Source organism: Heliangelus exortis, chromosome 2 (assembly GCF_036169615.1).
Source record: "Heliangelus exortis chromosome 2, bHelExo1.hap1, whole genome shotgun sequence".
Lineage (NCBI taxonomy): Eukaryota > Metazoa > Chordata > Aves > Apodiformes > Trochilidae > Heliangelus > Heliangelus exortis.
In genome coordinates, this window is record NC_092423.1 from 139,527,615 (window position 1) to 139,549,139 (window position 21,525).

Below are 21,525 nucleotides of genomic sequence, written 5' to 3' on the forward strand. Positions count from 1 at the left end.
TGAAGAGGTCTTTTAAAGGAAATATCTATATCATAAATAAACGATCTGCAGTAATAATTTCCATCACCTAATCAAAGTGAAATACAGGGTACCATCAAGGGGGGGAAAGAGTACTTCCTAACAACTTCCATTTTAGATTAAGAGTAAAGAAGCTATTTGTTTTCATGTGATGCCATCTTAGCAGCATTTATCCAGCTAGGAATCATATGTTACAGCTTTTAAATATGCTAGTATTATATTATCTATTATATTATCATACAGGAAAACTGCCACACTCTTGTTCTAAACCACCATTTACAATAACAAGCACAAAACAGAAACAGCAACTCCTGCTCTTTCACAGGATGACTGCACATATGGGGAGCATCCCAATTTATTAAACTAGAAAACAGAAGGATTAAGAAATAATGCACACAAAATCCATCATTTCTATTTACTATAACTCAATTTAAATCAGAGTCAATATAGGACCTGCACTGAAATGGTTTTCATCAGCTGGAACTTAGAAAACTTCTAGTTTCATGGAATGTATCTGTGGACTTGCCAGAATGAAAGATGGTGGCTTAGTCTGAAACACTGCTGTTGTCATCTTTTCGCATACTTTAATGAAATTAATATTTTAATTTCTCTAAAGGGAGGCTTTACTTCCTTTCTGAGTTCTCTTCTTTTGCAATCATATTCTTCACTGTTTCATTATACGTGGTACCTCACACTGGCACCAGAACCACAACTGACTCCAGGACACAAAAGGAAACCAGCAGTAAGAGGGAGTAGCTGCAGAATATCCACAAACTTTTTTTTAGGCCATGACTCTCTTAATATCTAAATTTGTTAGCAACACTATTTACTACATCACAGCATTGACTTTTACTTGGCCTACCTTGTGTTATACTAACTTTCATCAACATACGTAGCAGCACATTTGTTGTATCTACTAAGTCCCTTTTTGTTGGCCAATCTGTTCAACAGATTGCATTTTCCAATGAAGAGCCCAACTGCTGTGTGACACGTGACACTTGCTTTGCTTGTCATGGCAGCTGAAATGAAAACAAAAATAGTCCTAATTTGCTACCCACGTGGACTGTCACAGAGAACAGCCACCCAGAATGGAGGAGCTCTTCCCTGCTGGAAAGTTTCAAAAGAAATAATGTTTCCCTGTCACCCCCTCTTCACCCCCATGCTGCTCCACTTGCAGTTAAAGTAGGTTTGCCTTGCAACACCAAACAGATTCTATTCAATGAACAAGGTATTTCACATTGAAATAAGCTCTTCCATTTCATGCACAAACTAATTTGCACAATTAATAATTTCTCTGATCAGAAGCAACATGATTCAGGCCAAGTCCATCAAAACCTGTGCAAACTCTGGGCAAAGGATAGGGCTGAAACTCCAATAGACTCCAAAGACCATGGCTTGGAGAATATTAGAAGATAGTAAGAATTAAGATCAGTGTTGTATTTTTGGTGCAGAGGGTGTTTGCCAGTTAGCCTCAGACCATGACCAATCCTATCCTGGACACCTACAATACATCAGACAAAATACGTTCTCCATTGATGGTTTCTACCATATTCAAAGGAGTTACACTGGGAGTGTAAGTCAGGTGAAGTTGTCCAGCTGCAAGATGGGAAGTTGACATTTAAGCAGAGAAATCCCATTTCAGGCATCTCCCTCACATACATGAAGACGGAGACCTGAAGGCTGTAGGAGCTCTGCAAGTGACTGAGTTCACATATACCCAAACTATCCATTTGTCACCTGGGTGACCCACAGAAATAAGACATGCAACTACATTTCAGCTTTCCCAGGACTGAAGCCAGCTGAGACACACAAGCAGGCCATTAATCCACTGCAGCGATAAGGAGATGACTATCCTAAGAGATCTGAAGGTTTCCAATACAGGTTGAGAGGAGGCCTCTTCTTTTTTTTAATACCTTCATGAAGGACTGCCCTGTTCCTCAGTGCATCAGTATGGTAACATTTGGCATGAACTAACACAATCCAACTAATCTCTTTTCCCAGAGGAACCATCCCACTGTCTGTCTGCCTTTACAAGGCAGCTGAGGACCATTAATGAACACCTGACTGCTTCTTACAGCATGACCTCTCCTTAGGATGTTACTGCACAGCAATAGTTCCATTCGCAGAGTCTCTCCTGGTACTGCCACCCGTTAGAGGGTTTGGTGCTCTCATAGAGGAAAGGGGATACAAAGAAAACAACACCCTTCATTGTTCCTACACAAAATGGGGCAAGTACCTAACCAGGGGAAACCACGCAGAGAAAGTGTCATTTGCAGATCTTCATTGAGGCCTACCTGACACTTGACCAAAAGGAGCCATTTTCCTTTTAAGATGAAACTGGCATTTGACTTGGTCTTTGGTAACAGAATTATTCTTCTCTTCCTATTCAAGAAGTCCTGTGTTCAAAAGGGAGTATTTTACTACTATTTTTCTTTTGACAGTTTCTTCTGTGCAGGGATTATTGGCAGCTCAGTAGCTGGGATGGCAGAAAAGCCACGCAGAGAAGGAAGCTTCATCAGCTTTCTTTCAATCTCCCAGCATGTTAAAAGCACTCTAAGGCACAGAGAACAGCAGGGAATGAACATGAATGGAAATCACAGTTTTTTCTCTGATAGATCCTCTATGCATCCCCATGTAGGGAAAATAAGCCAGCAAAATCCCACTCTCCTCCCTTTCTTCCTTGTTCCTACCTGGAGGTAACAGACAAGCCGTTCTCAACAAAACGGAGAGCAACACCACAGAGCAGTCACCATGCCAAATCCAAGAAGTGCTGGACAAACACAAGGCAGCACCCCATGCTACTGCATTAAAACCCTGCTCAGTGGCAAACTCTTCCCAACAGAAGTAACAGCTGTAGGACCAATGCAGCAAATCTTGCTCTTTGGGAACGTTTTTTTAACAGTGAACGGCCCCATTCAGTACACTTCATAATCCATTGTAAAATCATCCATTTACTGACAGATAATGTCACTACTTACAAGTTTGGAAGGTCTTGAACACTGTAGGCAAAAGCATAAGGCCCTTTTCATAATCAAAATATATAAAGAGGGCACCCTGATAAGCACGGTTTATCAAGAACGAAACAAAGAACTGACACAGAATGCATCGGGTTCCAAGCCTCAAATAATTTTTGTATTTCACAGCAACTTAAGTCTTTGTACACATACATAAAAGGAGCAACTCATGAGACCTCGGAGCAGCATTCAGAGCCACATCATTATTTAAGCCAACAGCTTAGATACTTACGGACTAAGGTGAAGACTGTTAAACCAAAACTGTGTCCTAACAACTCTCCCCACAATGCTGCAAGAGGCCTTATCTTGGCAACATCTGCTTACAGGAGAAATACTACACCAGCACTCCACACTCCCTGCTGCTACCCAAGGTCACTACTCTGAGTTACACTGCTGAGGTTCAAAGATTGCCCTGCTCATCATAGGGACTACACAGTCTCTTGGGGCAGTGAGTCAAGGAAGGTGGAAGCTCACAAGTCTTCTGACTGGGGAAGGCAGTCTTCCAAAACAAAACAAAATCTTCTGCATTTGCTTTGGCAGACTTTAACATCCCAAGGCTGCCCAAAACCCTCCATCCCATTGCCCCAATATAACTTTGAAGCAACACAGGGTCCTGACACAAGGGTAAAAGCCTTAGCAAATGTTAAATACTTTAAAAGGGCTTGAGTTTTTTTATGAGACTATTATCTGCAACCTGGAGTAGCACCAGCTATTTTCTTGATATTTTAGGTTAAAAAAATTCCAGAGGCATAGGAGTTTCAAAGCAGGATGAGAATTCCTTAATACTTTATTAAGTTCTTCAGTTTATATACTGCTGCTCTGTCAGCTTCTCACTGCACCACGTAAAACATTAGACAGAGAAGAGGAAAACATTGGCTACAAGTGTGATAAGACTCTCTGAACAGCATTAATGGAGAGTTCAACTTCACAATCAGAATAGAGTAAAATAACAGCCAGCCTATACAGGTTGTCAGAATGAGATGAGACTATGCCAGCACAGATGCTTTACTCACAGCACTTCTTTATGGACAGACATCTCCAAAAGGACTGACCAAGGAGTGAAAAAAAGCAAAGAGCTACCAAGTCCAGAAAAGTTCAAAACGGCTTGGTTTATATATAAAAACCCAGTTAAGTTCAGAGTTCAAGTGCAAGTGGCCTTCTGACTAACATTAATCACAAACACCACCAATTTACCATGCAAATATTTTAATTAAATCTCTTTCTTCCAAGCATGAAGACTCCATGGTGGTATCTCCTATAACAGTGACAAAGGACCACCTAGTTATAACTTTAATAATGAATCCCTGTTTTGTATAACTGAGGCTGAATACCCACAGGATATTATTAACATTTCCCCTCCAGCATCTGGTCTAATAAAGAAACACAGAACAGCTTTGCTGTAGTACAAAAGTTTACAGAAATTTTGACAATTTAATTAAAGACAATACAAACTATGTTGTCTGAATTAAAACAATTTCTGTAAAAGTACATGAATGAGAAAATATTAGCAAGGGTAACTATTTTCAGATGCATGTTATTTATCCATAGAGATAACATACAGTGAAAAATACATTTCTATTTTAAGTTACAATAAAAGACAGCGTTTTAAAATAAACACAATTTCAGGTCTACCAGCCCTTTTATGAAAAAAATTCCCGTTAAAACAGGATAAACTGATAGAATTAAAAACTGAAGCATTACTGAAATCTCTGAATGAACTTGTAATGTTTATTTTTAATTTTATCCAGGATGGAGAAGACAACAGAAAACAAAGAGGAGTGTTTTGTTAGTGCTCTGTCTTCTAAGGTAAGCTTTTAAAGGAGTGTGATCACAGGATCAGGGAATACTTTCATCTATATACCTCAGAAAACACTGCCCTCCATGTGAGGAGGCAGGGTACAGATCAGGCATAGATCTTCCATGGCACACCAAGCATTACCACATCCATGCAAGAGTGGATCCCCCAGACAAAGCAAGCTGCCCCGCCTCTGCTCAGGGGGGCTGCTTGGCCCCAACAAGCACTTTCTCACATATTTCAGCAGAGCTCACAATTCCTCTCAAATAGTTACTACTTCATATTTGTAAAATATTGGAACCCCAGAAGTCACCTTTTTGATTATGGTATCAAACAACAGCCTGAAACACCCAAGACCTCTTACCATGTGTCACTTGCCCTCCACATTTTTTGTGGTCAGCTAAATAGTTTAACCAGACGACACATGATGAATTTCTTTGAAGATATTTTAGTTCATTAATTCTTGATAAAAGCATTGGTTGCAGTACAACAGTTTGACATACAGCAACAAAATGTACTCAGCTTACATGCACAAGCTCCATAACAATAGTACACAGTCTCTCCTGTTGCCATTATAAAATGAACACTACTATGACAGCTGATGCAGCCTTCTGATTGTTCTCATGAGCTCTACAAAAGTGATGAAAAGAGTGTTCCAGTTGGTATGACAGCAAAGAACTGAGGTTTGGCCACTGCTGGAAGATTCCAAAGAAGATGCCAGTATCATAATGGGAAACAGTGCTGGAATTACTGTAAAAGAGCTAAAAAACCAAACCTATGCAAAATTGTTTTGATGTGTTCTTCGATTTTAAAAAAGAGCACATGGGAAACACTTGCAGCTTTGTATAGAAACATACCAGAAACAAAAGTACATGCAGAGGAGGAAAAGTTAAGAGTTTAAGGCAAGATAAATATGTGGATGGCTGAAAAAACCTGATCACTGAAGTACTGTAAACCAGCAGCAAACCTGTTGGGGAAAGTGAATAATTTGCTAGCAGGATTGGTTTTATGTTGTTTCGTTTGTGTGTGGTTGGAGTTTTTTTGGTCTTTAATAAAGCTTCCAACTTCAAAAATTCAAGCCAAAATTCCTCTCCATTTCTCTTCTATTCATAGCTGACATTTATTTGAGTTTTACAGTTTGGTCCAGATTCTCATGGCTAAATGTACAAAGTACAGTACTTGCTACCAGGACTACTCACTGCAAGTTTTCCAAGTCTGCTTTTCAAAAAACAGATACAACACTTTCACCTTCATTGAAGGCTGATGGCAAAGTTTCAGTACTGCAGTTACAGGGCTTCTAGAGATGAGAACAGAGAAGTCAGATTTATGACCAAGAGATAAGCAATGAGCTCTGTAAAACTGACATATTACAATAAAACTTTTCCTATAGCAAATAAAAGACATAATGGGACTCAGCTTTTTTGTTTGTTTGTTTTAACATTTCTTTTTAGGTTTCAGAAGTGCTAGCAATTCAAGCAATAAAATTTTCAAAGTGTCCTGACTGTGTGCCTCCTTTAAGTGTCCTTTTAAAACAGTATTCAAACAGGTAAGAAACTCTTAGAATTATAACACTGGCAAGTCAGATCCTGAAATTTTATGAATATGTAATAGTTGTAATCAATTTATTGATGATTATATAAAAAAAGCAGAGTTAGAGGTGACTGCCCTCTCAGATCTATAATACACCAAGTAAGACTGCAAAAATAAAAGGCAAAAAAGGAAAAAAGAAAAAAAGGCCTCAAGTTTCTTTTTTTTGTTGTTTTTTCAACTATCTCAGAAAAAAAAAAAAAAAAGTGTGGCAAAGGCTTAATCTGAAATGCAAAGCTACAATATACAAGTCAGGTCCTCTAATCCATACTGATGATACACTTCACTGTTTCAACTGAACCACCCATTACAAACTTGCAATGACAGCACTCATTCATACCTGAAGTATTCCCCAGCCTTGTCCACCCAATCAACTTATCACACTTTATTTTTAGCTGAACAACAAAAAAAGTTGTTTCTGGTTTTGAAACAGTTTATCTGAATTCTTTAATCACATTCAAAACTCCGGACCTGTCAACTCAATTCTCAATATATTCTTTACAAAGAAAAAACAAAAAAAAGGCATGAATATGGAAGTACAGAAGGTGTTAAGACACCATTAAAAATGGACTTGGTAAAGAGCCTACACTGGAAACACTTACCTTGACAAAGTATTAAAATTGTAATCTCAGAAGGCAATTCAAAGACATTTAGATTTGTGAAAAAATGCAAAGACTGTCGTAGATCACCAAAATATCTAATCTAAGGCAGTGCAAAATGATGGCTGGTGAGGGGGCAACCAGTCACCTCTCAACGTAAAGGACTTCAAATCACTCATCACTGATTTCCTTAATAATCTGCATTGAAGGACCTGACGAACAGCAATGAAATTTTTGTCATGCAATTACAACTGTTAAGTAACCAATATGGAACTCAAGGAGTGATTCTGTCATCCATTATGTCATTATTAAAGTAATAAATCCATTGAGGAATATGGTCAAAGGGGAAAGTGGTAAACATCAATTGCTATAAGTGAAAACACTTCAAAAATTTACAATAAATAAAAAATTAGATGGTACCTTATAAAAAGAAGTACTGAACACAGCAAAGCAACAATAAATTAGTGTTTCCATAAAATGACATGCTGAAGGTTTTGTTCCCAAGTCTATACATTTTTTACTGTCTGTTAATTCCTAAATATTGACAGCATAATTGAATAATTGAGGTACAGTAGTTTACATTTGTATATGTCTTGTAAAAAGGTTAATTTTTTTCTTCCAGTTTTTCTTCCTCATCGCCAAAGAAAAATAAAGGAAACATTCCTAAAATGCAGCCAATGGTCACTCCAATAGCTTTACCCTAAAGAAAGGGGAAAAAAATTAAGTCTCTCACTGATGAGTTGTTACTTATTTGCTGTGCAGCACCAGCACAAACAAGAAAACAAACCCTTTGGTTCTTGGTTTCAGTTGGGAGCCACATTTTTCTTAGCATGCAGACTAAAAACATAATCTATGAGAGAGAGACAGATAATGCGAGGTTAGAAGCAGAATGTGCTGTGACAAAAGACAATTCTGAATAAAGAGGGGGATGACTGATGAAGAACTGCACAGGTGGCAAAGGGGGAGACAGATTCAGAGAATTAGTAGAGTGGCCAGGAAGACAGGGAAGAAAAAAAAGAACAAACAACCCCACATTTTAGGTGCAATTATAAATGTATGTGCTTCTATCTGGGAATGCAAATAACAAAGTCAGGAATGAGGAATTCTTTGCAAACATGATGGCTTGCAAAGGCACAAATAATTGGAAAACAGCTCACAATTGACCTAAATGTAAAAGTGAAGAGGAGATGAAACAAGTACAACAAGCAACATTCAAACCACACCACCACCAGCAGGTAGATACTGCTAGGAAACCTGAGACAGCAGGCAAAAAAAGAAAAAATGCTAGCATACAGGCAAAAGGTTCTCAGAATTCTTTTCACAGAAGACTGCTGTGAATGAACAGCAGTGTAATGACAGGCTTTTGCCACAGGCTCAGCTTCCAATAAAAATACTGTTGTATTGAACACACCAGAAGGCAGCCCACTGAGACCATGCCAATTCTTCCTGATTTGATGTTTTGACCTAGCATTGCTAAATGCAGACTTTTTTCCCCTAAACTTTTACTCAGCAAGTGTTTTTTCCCTTCCCTTAAGTATGCAAAGTTGCCATGAAGGTTCACTCTGGCAAAGTGAGAGAAACATCTGTTTCTTTAGTCAGTCTCTTACAATATGTTTCTTTAATCAAAATACACTAACACTCTCATTGCTGAAGTGGGACTGCTTCAAAGGTTTAAATGTTAATTAGGTAATCATCCTGAAAATGAATTTGCAAGGTAAGTGTCCCATAACTAAAAACCCAGGCAGTGAATATTACTCAAAAGTTTACCACCCAGGGGAAAGCTACTTTCATATCCAAGCCAATTATAGAATATTAGAAATTATACATACCACAAAGGTATATGAGCAGCAAGCACTTGCCAATAAATATATAGGACTGAACCACTAAGGGGTTATAACTTTCAAATAAACTACTTTAGCACAGTAGCCAGAGCTCAACCTGGGTACCTGCAGAGCACACATGAAGTCATTGCAGAGACTATCCCCATTACCAGTCACTTTTGGCTTGCTGCACACAAAAAAAGCACCCAACCCCAAAACAATCCATTCTCATGATGCTCCCTGACATAAGCTCACACAGAAACCTTCCAGGAAACATACAAAATGTTGGTGGTCAGTAAGTATCTAATGGCAAAAATGACAGAAAGGATTCATCACACATTAGTGTTGTTTTTTTTAACAAAAAGGGTCCACACAAGCAATGCCTACCTACAGGATACTCACCAAATGTGCACTGAGACGCGTTTGCCACATGTCAGCTTGTTTGGGTGTCAGGTCAGGGATTGACAGACCCAGTCGACAAGCTAAAGCTTCTACATAACCTGCAAGACTGGAAGGACAAGACAACAATAACAAAAAACTTTGGACCTGACAGTATTTTCTAGTCAGGATTTTGAAATACTTGAAGAACTGGACTTGAGATTATTAGGTTTCCCTCAATTTACTGATAAAGCCATCAGGAGGTAAATATGGGAAAGAATTCAGACTTGTGATGTTCACAGTTTGCAATGTAAGTTAACTAATTTTCTCACTGTTTTAAATGCAATGTTTCTTAAGAAAAACTTAAGGCAGTAGGACACAACTAATGCAAATGTTACTTTATTTTTGTAGAGCTTGTAAGTAACCTTTACTGGAAGAAACATTACATGCACAGGCAAGCACTAGTTGGTAATAAGTTTTGCTATTTGGAGAAAAAAAAATAAAAAGCAGGAAGAAGAGACATTAACAGACAGCTTTACTTTCAGCAATTACCCAGAAATTTCCTTCAGAAAATAAAAAATTCAGCTGCATCCATTTGAATTAGAAATAGGCATGCCTAGACCTGAAGGCCTTTCAGATATATGATCATTTTATCTGAGAAGAAGGCAATGTCTTACAATCGAGGCATAATAATATCTGAGGATGTCTATTAGCCATCTTCTATTACAGCACTAGATCACAAAAAAAAAAAAAAGCATTTTTCCACTTTGTATTTTAATGAACTCACTTCTTGTTCTTATGCTTCCTTAAAAGCAAGCATTACTGACAGACTACACTGAATCAAGCTTAAGCACCAACTTTTTTTTTCTTAAGACACATCCAGACATACCCCAGTCCAGCTAAATCTGAAACAAGGTTTCCCAAAGCTGCAGCTGCAATGAGAACAAGGGAAGAGAAGACAAAGTATTAATTGCAAACGGCACCAACCAGTACCCCTCCCCACCCCAGGGGCCCTTTGTAATTGTTCACACATCTCCCTGTTCACTGAGCCACCCTGCAACACCAAGATCAGACAACACTGTTCTTAACTGTAGTCACAAGTGCAGGGGCCTAACATTGTTTGATTTCTATAGCAGATGCAGTGAGCTGAGGCAGCCTGGCACTTTCTGGTCTTGTTTGCTGGAGCAGTGAGTCCCAGTGCAAGTACAGCCATCCGGGGGTGATTGGCTACTCCCTACCCACACCTGGAGAGCTGTTCCCTGCAAAACACACCTAGAATCCCTCCTGCTTGGAACAGAGGCCTACTCCGAAAGCTTCCAAAGATTACCTAACCCAAATCATGGCTATTGTGAAAAAGTACTGACCAAACTCAATCATCTTGGACCCTATAATTACTGGTCTTCACAGGGAAGCTCTTTAGAGCTCTGTGGGATGGTGCTGAACTGCTGCCTGCTTCATTCATCAGGAGGGTCTTCCTCATTCCCTAATTCCTGTGCAAATCATTCCTGTCAGTTCCTGACTCAGTCTCCCCTATCCCTGTCCCCTGATCCTTGTATAAATCACTCTCATCCACTTCCAACCTTTACATGCCCCTTCCACACAGTGAGTAATAGAGTGAGCATTACCATCAAATTGTTAAGTTGCACTTTTTATAAACTTATATTAAAAATCACCTTTTCCTGATATCTTTATCCATTATTCTTTAAGCAACCTTAAGACCCACTCTCATCTGCAACACCATCATTTGGTGTATACAGCATAGAAGACTAGAAGTTATTTCAGTTTTTCTTCTGACTTTATTACAGTTTGTAATAACAGCACCAGAGTAACAATAATAGGAACTGCAACTATTTTTCTCAACTTATATGAAGTTGACAAATAGAAAAAGACAACACTGACACCTAGAAATCAGTGTAGCAGCTTTCCAAAGTAAGAGTTAAAAATGGCCATATGTGGTTGAGAGTCACATACAGCTAACACTGGACACCAAGCAAGGCCTTCCAGTGCCTGTAGAAGCACAGGAGCACTGGAAACAGGAGTATTTACTCACATATGGATCTTTGATCAACATATCTGTGAACTGTGTCAGTTCAGGAAGAAATGCTGCATGTATGACTGAATGAAGTTACACACTTGAAAGACAAATCTCCTTGAGATAAGCTTGCCTGTGACTGTCTGGCATTGCAACAGAAGGTTGCAAATTTCCAAATTGTTAACTTGTTCTGCTATATTTATTCTCATTCAGCTACCTCTGTGCTTTTGTGCAATGCTGCACCTGCAGTTGGTGGGATCCACGAGCAGTTTTTTCCCTGTGACACTGCAGATGCACCAAAGCTGCCGAGCAGAGATTATCAGTTTTGGCCCAGTGCAGGACCAGGGTGGGTGTTGGACCTTCCCACGGTATCACACTGAGGCAGAGAAGCCACCAAGAACACAGCCAACACAGTAAAAAGACACCAACACTGCTCTGCACTTAGCACAGCAGGCTAACAGCAACCTACAAACAGGTATTCACACAGACATCAACATCAGGCACTAGGGAATTTAGAGCATTTCCCTTACAGAAATACAAATGCACTTTACTACATGGTCCAGGGTTTGAACTTTTAGATTAAAACCAACAACAAACATTTCAGAAGCTATCTGAACTGCAATCCATTTCTGCAAATGGACTATGTCCTTGCTTGAACCATAGGTTGTTTCTTTATTAGGAAAAGCTGCAAGACCAAGGAAGAGCCATTTCCAGCCCTGTGGCCCACTTTTCAGCCTAAAATATAGGAGTATGCCATGACAGTTTACACATACTGCATTTTTATTACTTGCCTGCCATAGTTGAAATTCCTAGGACAACTCCAATTGACAATTCTATTTGGGTTCCCTGAAAAGAAAGAGTTCTCATTATTTGATGGATTTGGAATTAAAATAAGATTATATTGATTCAGTTGGCAAAAGTATTCCTCACTTCTTGTTTATGTTAAATTCTACTAGATCTGCACAGCTCCTACTATCCCGGCATATCTATTTCTCTCCCTATGAGAAGAGCTTACTTCTTAATATACTTTTAATATTTTGTATGTTTCATAATGGCCACGGAATGGATGAAACCATAGTCCCTATCTCTGAACAACATTTCCCCCACTGTATTTCTTATCAGAATGCACTGTTTTGAATGTAAATGTCTGCAAATACTGAACACAAATATAAAACATGTTATCATAGCTCCTTACTTCCTCAGCTGAAGAAACAAAATCATAGTGAACTGCACAATGAAACAGCAGTACCTGGTCTAAAGACGAGGGACAATGTGCACAAATTGAAACAAGATATGCTCCATTTGGATATAGGAAAATGTTTTCCACTGTGAGAACAGTGCAGCATTTGAAGAGGTTGCCCAGACAGGCCATGTAGTTTCTGTCCTAGAATCTTCTAGAGTCCCACAGGATAAAACATGAACAACTCTCTCTGACCTTACAGCTGATTCTGCTTTGAGCAGAAGGTTACTCTAGACACCCTGAGAAAGTCCCAAACAAGAACAAGGCTAGAGATACAGTAGGTCCTTCCCACCTGAATTATCTCACAACTAAGATCACACTGTCACTGATACTTGAGGAACAGTAACTTTGTCCTTCATTCATCTTCCTGTTCCACTCGCCCATTTTGTCTTCCAAATGAACAGGAAAATATCTTGAGTGTTACTCAGAAATGCCAACTACATCAGCACAAATCAACATCAGCACAAGTCAACATCAGCACTGACAGTATCTGCATCACTCAGAGCAAAGAACCACATCGTTAAAAACCTGAAGACCTATTCATCAACACATGATAACCACATTATCATCAGGCAGTACAAAAAAAAATTGAGACAAATATGCAGCAATTCCCTTCTCAATTCAGTAAAATTAGTTACAATACTGGCCTTTAGAAGGAACAAAACTCCTTTGCATTCTGCAAAGTCTGAATAGAGCAATTTTTTTTTAAAAAAAGAAAAATTAATGAGTTGATACAGGGGGAATGGAGTCTTCCTGAAGCTCTTATTTATTCATTTACTACTTGAACAATATGGCTCATGCTGACCTGATCAAGGAATAAACGATAAACTTACCGCAGCAATCATAATTGCATTATCCAAAAATCCAAACCCTACAAAAGGTAATGCATTGTGGAAGAACACTAGAAGAAATAAGTAACAAAGAAAAAATAAGTATTTATAAAGGAGTTCAGACAAACAAATGAAATATCAGTCTAGTACTGCCTTTAAGAGAAACAAAGACAATTTACACAAACCCCCTTTCCTCCTACTTCTATTAGCAACTTCTTTATTTCTGACAGGTTTGGCAAAGCCCTTTGCTACACCGCAGCATTAACTCAGGTAACTTCACTTCTTGTGAACTTCACTCATTCATTTCTTGTGAAGCAACAGTTAAACCAACTTACTCTTTGCAAATGCTTGTATAATTTCGGATAAAAGCCACTTATGTCTACTAGCTGCATGATATAAATATTTAAATCTACACAAAATATGATGCTACTTACAGTCCTTCTGACTGATGTTGCAGTATCACTGAAGACTGCCAAACTATCTCCCCGGATTCCCTGCATTCTCTTGCTTGAAATAAAGCTCTTTTCTCTGCAAGTTATTCTCTACACCTGTTCAAGAGCTCCATCTTCTTCACACATTCCTAAAAATTCCTATTTTAGCAGTATTGCCTGGAACCAGCCAATCCTTATCAGAACTCTGTCAGCTAAATCTGCACATGCAGAGATGGGTTTCGCTTGTGTGTCATACAGTTTGAGCTATCTCACTGTTCAACCCAGACTTCTGTATTTTGATTTTGCTTGGGCTCTGTGATGAGGACAAGTTAGATTTGAAGCTGCTCCTCTTTACATTAAGAAATCAAGATCCACCTTTGGTTTCATGTGTTTTTTCCTTCCTGAAACTCCTAAATCCTATTTGAAAATATTTTTTATCGTCTTGCTCCATTTTCTCTCTTAAGTTTTAGCTTGTAAACATCTGATGGAGACTGAATTTGCAGAGCACTGCTTCCAGCTGAGTCTCAAGGTGCAAGCATCTTCAGACTCAATGCAGCCTCAAGGACACTTGAGTAAAAATAGAGCTTAGAATCTTAGATATTTTCTGCTTTTTTAACATTTAAAATGAACCAGCTATTTTGTTGGTTTTTTCCCTACTTCAGCTCGGAACAGCCATTCCTCATTTTCTAAATGTACAGAGATGCAAACATGAAGAGGGAAGAAAGAGGGCATGAATCTCAGAGTTATGTGAAAAAAAAAAAAAAAAAAGCATGAGTGCCTCTTGGATTTGCTTCTTGCAGACAGCATGAATCTATGTTCATATGAAAAACAGAGTCACAGAAGATCTTTCATGCTTAGGTACTAGAATATGTTTGGACTTCAGTAACTGTTGTAAGGACACACATGCCTTCTTAAATGCACATAAAATTTCCAATTTTTTCAATAAATGTGTGGATCAAACTCTGAAGCTGCAAAGGGAATGCGAATTCTTATTGAAACAAACAGAATTTTGGAATCCATGGAGTAGACAGAACCCCAAGGACCAAGTAGCAAAAAAACCCAAACAAAAAAAGAAAACCAAAGAAATGGTAGGAGTTGCTCAGTGAGAGAGTATATAAACACAGTAAGACACTGATTTGAAAAATAGATCAAAATTTGAATGATTATGGTGTTATACCAAATATACCAAACCTATTTCCAGTTTTTCTGCAATTTTATCCCACTTCTCAGTCCATGTAAAACACATGTGAGAGGAAGCAACTCAGTGGTTCTAAGCTTAAACACAACCCCCACAAGGTACTGCAGCACCAACACTGCTTGACTTAGAAAAACAGCGTTTGCTGCTGGCTTTAAGCTCCACACTCATTTGGGTTTTCTGTCCTACTTTTACTAAATGGTGCACATTCTGCAGCTGAGGTGTTATGAAATAAGGAAGACAGTGACAGTTGGTGCTTCCTTTGGATTTGTTACTCCATATGACAAGGATGAGGACAGACCAGCATTTGTAGGAGAAAGATGAAGGAATTCAAAGACAGACTGCACAAGCACTGAGCCACATTCAACATTCTTCTTTTACCATGTCTCAGTTGTCCTGGAGATGGGGGTGCAACCTCCAACTTTTCTAGAGAAGTCAAAATGAAATGAGAAAGTTAGGTAGTATATAAAAAAGTCAGTTTATTATATTATAAAGTGTTTACCAAATCACTAGCAGGCAAAAAAGCAGTTATGTTATTTAACAGCTTTAAAATTTGAAGACAAATGCTTCACAACTACCTTGTCTATTATTTCTACAAAAGATAACTTCATATTAAAAGTTTTAGAATAATATTACAAGACTAAACCAGTATAAGTCATTATTCAAAGTAACAGCATATATTAGAGGCAGCCCAATAGCCATTCTAATTACTGAAAATTAGAAAAACACATTAAATTAGTAAAACTAGGACATCTAAAGAGAACTGTATTTTGTTATTTACAGGTCCTTTAAGCATGCAACAGACAATCTTCTTTCCTTCAGAGATGGTGCATAAAACCCCTGCCATTTCTGTTCTGATAGAAGGCATCTTTTAATAGCTAGTATGAAAATAAGAGGAAAAAAACTACACTGACATTAGAGACTGCTGACTTCAGTAACAGCAGATCACATTTAGTCATTTGGTGCATGTTTCTGGTATCCTGGCCTCAAAAGCATTTAAGAGCTTGGAAGAACACATAACTCCTGAGCCTGACAGAGTACTCTATAGGAAGCTAATGCAATGTATTACAGGTGATGCACAGAACTCAGCAGCAACATCTACCCACTTCACAAGGGCAAAGGAAGGAATACAAGCTACTTTTTTTAGGGTTTTTTTTTGGTTTTTTTTTTAAAGAAAAGTAGATTTTGACCCCTCTACAAAGCAGAAAAAAAAAATCTTCCTGTATTATGAACCCTGAACTTTTGAGAAATCACTTCTGTATGTTCCACTCACCAGTTTCTAAAGGCAAATGTAAAAAATGGTAGGACATGAGAGGAGCCTACAACACTACCTCAAGTATTCAAATTTTACTTGGGGCAGCCATGTACATGAAAATGCTGGAAGCACAGGCTGTGAATCATTTGAGCACACACCTGAACTGTGCAAGTTGGAGAGAGTATCCCTGTGTGCAAGTCACTCCTATATTCAAAGCTACTGTAAGGAGAAAATATTCACAAAAATTAACTTTGAAAAGAATGGTTAGACCATAACATGAACATTCAGCCAACCAGGACACAGACTTCCAAAATAATTTCATTAATTTAAGGTCTTCAAGTATATGAAATTTCAAGATCTAGCAGTTACCGAAGAGCTGTTTCTTCCCTCTGCCCAACAGATAAACCACTTAATATCTACAGAACCTCTCACTACACAAACGACAGAAATACAGCCCAAGTATTAAGAAAACTCATACAGATTTATTCTCTTCTAGAAAATGCCTGGGAATTCACAGATTCAAACCTTAGGCCAGAGGAGAAACCAAAGAACAGCCTATGGGAAATAGAGAGGAGCCCAGCAAGAGCCAGTGTTCTGCAGCCACAGGCATCACTGGTGCCCAACAGACAGAACACATCAGACCAAAACTGGCAGCTTCAAGAAGGATGGGACAGGACCCATTTTCCCCAAACTACTTCTGCATTTGTCTGTATATGGTCTCACTCCATCCTTGCAGATTAGGCAAAGCTTTTAGGGAAGCATGAGAGAGCATTCCTGTATACACCAGTATGTCCATTTCAGCAGCTTTTCTCAGAGACAGTAAACTCATGCAGCACTGGGGAAAATCAGAGACACTTTGAACCAAAGATACTAATTAACTGAGGTCACTGTTTCCAAAAGCTCTCCCTAGATGCCCTCGGTGTGGCCAGGCAGCCTAAACCAGCACCATCACATTTCTGGTGGAGCTTTCCTAACCTCCTCTGGCTCCATCCTGCTGGATGCCAGGGAGAGTATGAAAACCCAAAACCAGTAACTCAAACACAGGAGGTCATTGAGAAAGTGCTGCCCTCCACAGCTTTCTGCTTCAATGGGAAGCTGTCACACCAGCCAGCATGGTTCCTTGGCTTCATGGGACACTGCCACTGAAACCATCCCCTTTGAAGTACCTTCTATTATTCAAGCCTAGTTCTACATATACAAGGATTCCACGATAAAAAGCTGGAAGAGCACACATAAGCTTCCAGGAAACATTCTTCTGAGGAAGAAATCTTTTAATTTACCCTGATTGTGATATTCAGTTGGTTAAGACAACTTCCAAGTGAAGTGGTTTGGGTACCAACACAGAAGACTACCCAGTTTGTCATACAATGCTACAAAGCTCTAGAACAGTTGTAGGTAAATTCACAAGACTGATGATGTTTGAGTTTGATAGGAGATGACAGCCTACATAATTACACTCATTTCAAACTAGCTAGAAAGCTATTAAAAGCTAAAACCCAGTCATAATTGATTTTATAACTTACTACCAAGGGGAAGAATTGAAGGCAAGTGTTTGATAGAAGAAAAAAGCAATCTTTTACATTTTTATGACTAATGGGAGTTTCAAGCCACATTAATTAAAAAGGACAAACTTCTTTCAGAGCATAAATCAAGGACTACCTTGGGATGATTTTAAAAGAAGGGAGACTGGGGGACACTACTTTGGGGGCAGAAGACAGATAGGTAGAGGACAGTTCAAGGAAATAGCAAGGGATAAAATATAAGGAAAAATTACTTTACCATTGATACAACCTGTTTTGGTGGTGTGGGATTCCTGCCAAATACTCATTTTTTGAAGCAAGGCACCTAAGGTGTCTCCACAACACTAGGGTAGTTACACATTAAAAGAGAAGCCCCAAAGGACAGCATGGTGGCAATATGCTCTGGAGACCAGGTTACTCTTATCTGGCCACGGGGAACTGAGTTGGTGTCACGGTTAAACAGACAGTTGGTAACAGCATCTTCCTGCCACATAAAAATTCTTTTTTATGGAGAGTCTTGCTAAACTGATCAGTTACCACATCTGACATAGAGCTTACCTCATCATGGAGATAAACATAACTTTGGAAAAAAAGGAATCTGGGATCACATGTATTTTAATGAGACAGGAACAGAAGAAGCCTGACAGAAGCATTTAGATAACTAAATGCAAGTCAACCCTGCCCAGGCTCGAGAGAGCAAAGCCCCACTCCTGACACCCCCTGCCTGAGCCAGGACACATGTCTGCAGCCTGGAGAAGGTATCCCAAAAGCAGGGCCAAATCAAACCAGGTTGCTCAGGACCTTGTCATGCAGTACCCCTGCAGGAACAAGCTCAAGAAAAAAGCTTTATGGCTGTGGAGCACCAAGCCAAGCCTCTCATCTCAGCACAAAGACTTCACTGACTGCTCTGTCACTGCCAGGTACAGAGCACAGCCCTGCAGGGAAAGGAGCTGGACCAGCTCAGCTCTACTCACAGAGGCCATGGCTTAGTTTAATGCTGGAACACTGGGAGGAAAAAAAAAAATTAAATAACCACTGTGGAATGAGAGCAAACAATCTTTTTACAGAATCAGTTCCAATAGCACCTCTTTAAAGTATAGCATACTTTAAAACTCTGCAAGATAAGAAGGCACTAGGGGAACACGTCTCATGGAGAGCAAAAAAGTCTTCAAAGCAATTTTTACATACTCTAGATACCAAAATGTATTTCAGAATAGTGTATTTATTCTTAGGAAGCTCTTCTGACTATTTGAATTTTCAAGACTTAACAAAAAAAACCCAAGAAAAAATGTTCAGAGTACAGGAATGGAAACAGGCCCTGTGTTTGTTTTACTGGAGGGAAAAACAAAAATCCAAATTGCAAAACCCCCTTTAAAGAACCTAATTGATTCATAATCCAACAGTTCAGAGTCTAAATGTCTGGGAAAAAAAACTAAAGTACTGCAGTACTGCATTTCATGACAGCCATCCAGCAGCTTATTTTTGTGCCATAGTGCTGAATAAGACACCCAAATTTATCTAGCCACAGAAGGAATAAAATTAAATAAATTGCAGAGTAAGGAATACTGCTATTTTCAAATGGACATTTGTTACTATAAATTAAGTTATAAACACAGGTCTGTGCAGTGCAAGTCATGAGCCCTGAATTAGGAAAGTCTAGGGAGAAAGAAAAAACTTTTACTGCCTCATACTTCTTCTTGATCTTTTTTTGAATTTACAGTATATTTTTTTTCTAACTAAACACTGAGGTCTTTGGTTTTGTTTTTTTTTAAACAGATAGAACCCAGGGGAGGCAATACAAAACTGTCAACATAAATAAGACCATTGGCTATATCTGTGCCCAAATCCAGCAGGTTAAATTAACTCTGACAATTGTAGCCAATTTAAACCAAGATGGTAATTGCAATAATAACATTATTATTATGACAAAAACTCTCCAATTTGACCAAAGGCTAATGGAAGTGAATTTATCCAGGCAGTTGGTAAAAAAAAATAAATAAGTAGCCAAAATAAAAAAGCTGTCATCACCTGGTTTTGAATTATCATTTTTTGAAGAACTGGCATACAAGGGAACATGCAAGCCTAAAGGCACATTTTATTACGTTTTATTCAAATTGCAGCTACCACTGCCATAAAATTTTATAGCTAAATCTGTTACTGTCACCCAAATGCAGGAAACACATAACAGTGACAGCCAGTACTATAGCCAAGGCTACGTGAGAAAGATAAATGCTACTTCTGAGCCCTGGTAAATCTAAGACAAGAATATGAACACTGTTTTAGAGATTTTTAAATAATGACCAAATTGTTAAGATTAATGATTTAACAATTAATACCAGGAAGGTAAGGAGGAGGAATACAAAAAATATTCATTAACTAGTCCATTATAACCTTGTTGTGGGCTCTGAAATTTAGTATCTCATCTGGAAGCTAGGGAGAGTTATGCCTCAAATCCATCAGTTGGTTTCCTCCATAAAATTTGCTCCATAATGATTTGCACTTCAGCAAATCATTCAGATACCCAGCACAGAGACAGCAAGGGCTTCACTTACACAGAACAAGAAATCAAATCAATTGTTGTGTTTATTAAAATGAAGTCATCCTTTACATGTATGTACATAAGATGATCTTCACTGCCAAAATTCAGGACAGGAGCCTAGAAATGAGAAGCCTGCTACTGCTTTGTTCAGTAGCTAAAGGTGTATTCTTACGAGTAAATTCTGACTATTATCTATGAGTTTGTTCATGATACCAACTCAAAAGGCACATCTCCATACCCCTCTGTTCTCCTGTTTTTCCCAATGTTTTAAGAAAACCTGCAAAAATCTCATTACATACAGCAAAACATGAAGTTGAAAACCATGTCCATTAATCTTCAGTTATGTCCCCTTAGTATTCCAAATGGAAACAAGCAATCCACACGTTGACAGCAAAGAAAAAATTCTGCATCATTTGTTATAACTCACAAATGGTTTCCTGCTACTACAGCAATTAAGGCATGAGAGGATGCTGACTCGTGCAGTGCTAAATATAAACTTGGCTGCTGTCCTGCTCAGTCACATGCACACGAGAAAGCAGAGCAAAGAACTGGTAAGAGATGAATACACAGAGGACATGACAGAATAGTTTCTTGACTAACCCTGAAAAGATAACTACATCCAAACAAAATTCTGCATAAATACAAATAGGACACTATGAACATTAAAGATCTTTTTATACTCTGTAACACTGTAGAAAATTACTGAGTGATTACATTCCATCTCAATCCCTGAAAAAATCTTGACACAGCAGAAGAGATTATCATCTTTATCTGAAACTGAAACTCCAGCTTTGCTGGAGTGCTGTTTGCTCGCTGACATCAGCCAACCAGTTCCCTTCAGAACTAAACTCAGGGATGATTTCAGGGATAGTACCCTCCTAGGATCCCCTCCGAGCAGGTGGGCAGCCTGGACATATGGGACCCAGGACAAATCCAGGGCTAAGTGCCACAAGCAATGGATGTATCAAGCCTGCTCCAAAGGAGAAAAATAAACAACTTGACTGGCAACATAAACCACTCTGCACTGCCTCATCTAGAGGTCAGTAATTACTCCCTAGGACCAATGCATTTAGCAATGGAAACACATTATTTATCAGCAGATGTAGGATAGTCCAGTTTTAAATATTGCAGAACTTAATTTCAACTTCCTCTGCGGTGCTTACTGCATGTTCATGATCAATATTGTGAGCATACAATATACTTATCCTGTTAACCCTTCCAAAAACGTGATACTGTTCAGATCCTTTTAAAGATGTTTAACAAAACAGAGAG

General features: G+C 38.7%; 1 protein-coding gene across 5 annotated transcripts in view; it reads right to left on the reverse strand.

The window, feature by feature from the left end:
• Positions 1 to 21,525, reverse strand: part of TMEM65 (transmembrane protein 65) — a 108,089-nt gene that overhangs the window by 69,855 nt on the left and 16,709 nt on the right. For 3 of the 5 annotated variants that reach the window (XM_071738327.1, XM_071738331.1, XM_071738330.1), the window contains 6 exons: positions 15,321 to 15,365; positions 13,317 to 13,384; positions 12,035 to 12,089; positions 10,101 to 10,143; positions 9,236 to 9,341; positions 3,789 to 7,713 (listed from right to left, as the gene is read on the reverse strand). In XM_071738327.1, the coding sequence (XP_071594428.1) occupies positions 7,618 to 7,713; positions 9,236 to 9,341; positions 10,101 to 10,143; positions 12,035 to 12,089; positions 13,317 to 13,384; positions 15,321 to 15,365 (413 nt within the window). In that variant the 3' untranslated portion in view covers positions 3,789 to 7,617. Of the gene's footprint in view, positions 1 to 3,788; positions 7,714 to 9,235; positions 9,342 to 9,998; positions 10,144 to 12,034; positions 12,090 to 13,316; positions 13,385 to 15,320; positions 15,366 to 21,525 lie in introns of those variants that run through there. The other 2 variants (XR_011724637.1, XM_071738329.1) reach the window with 2 other exon arrangements.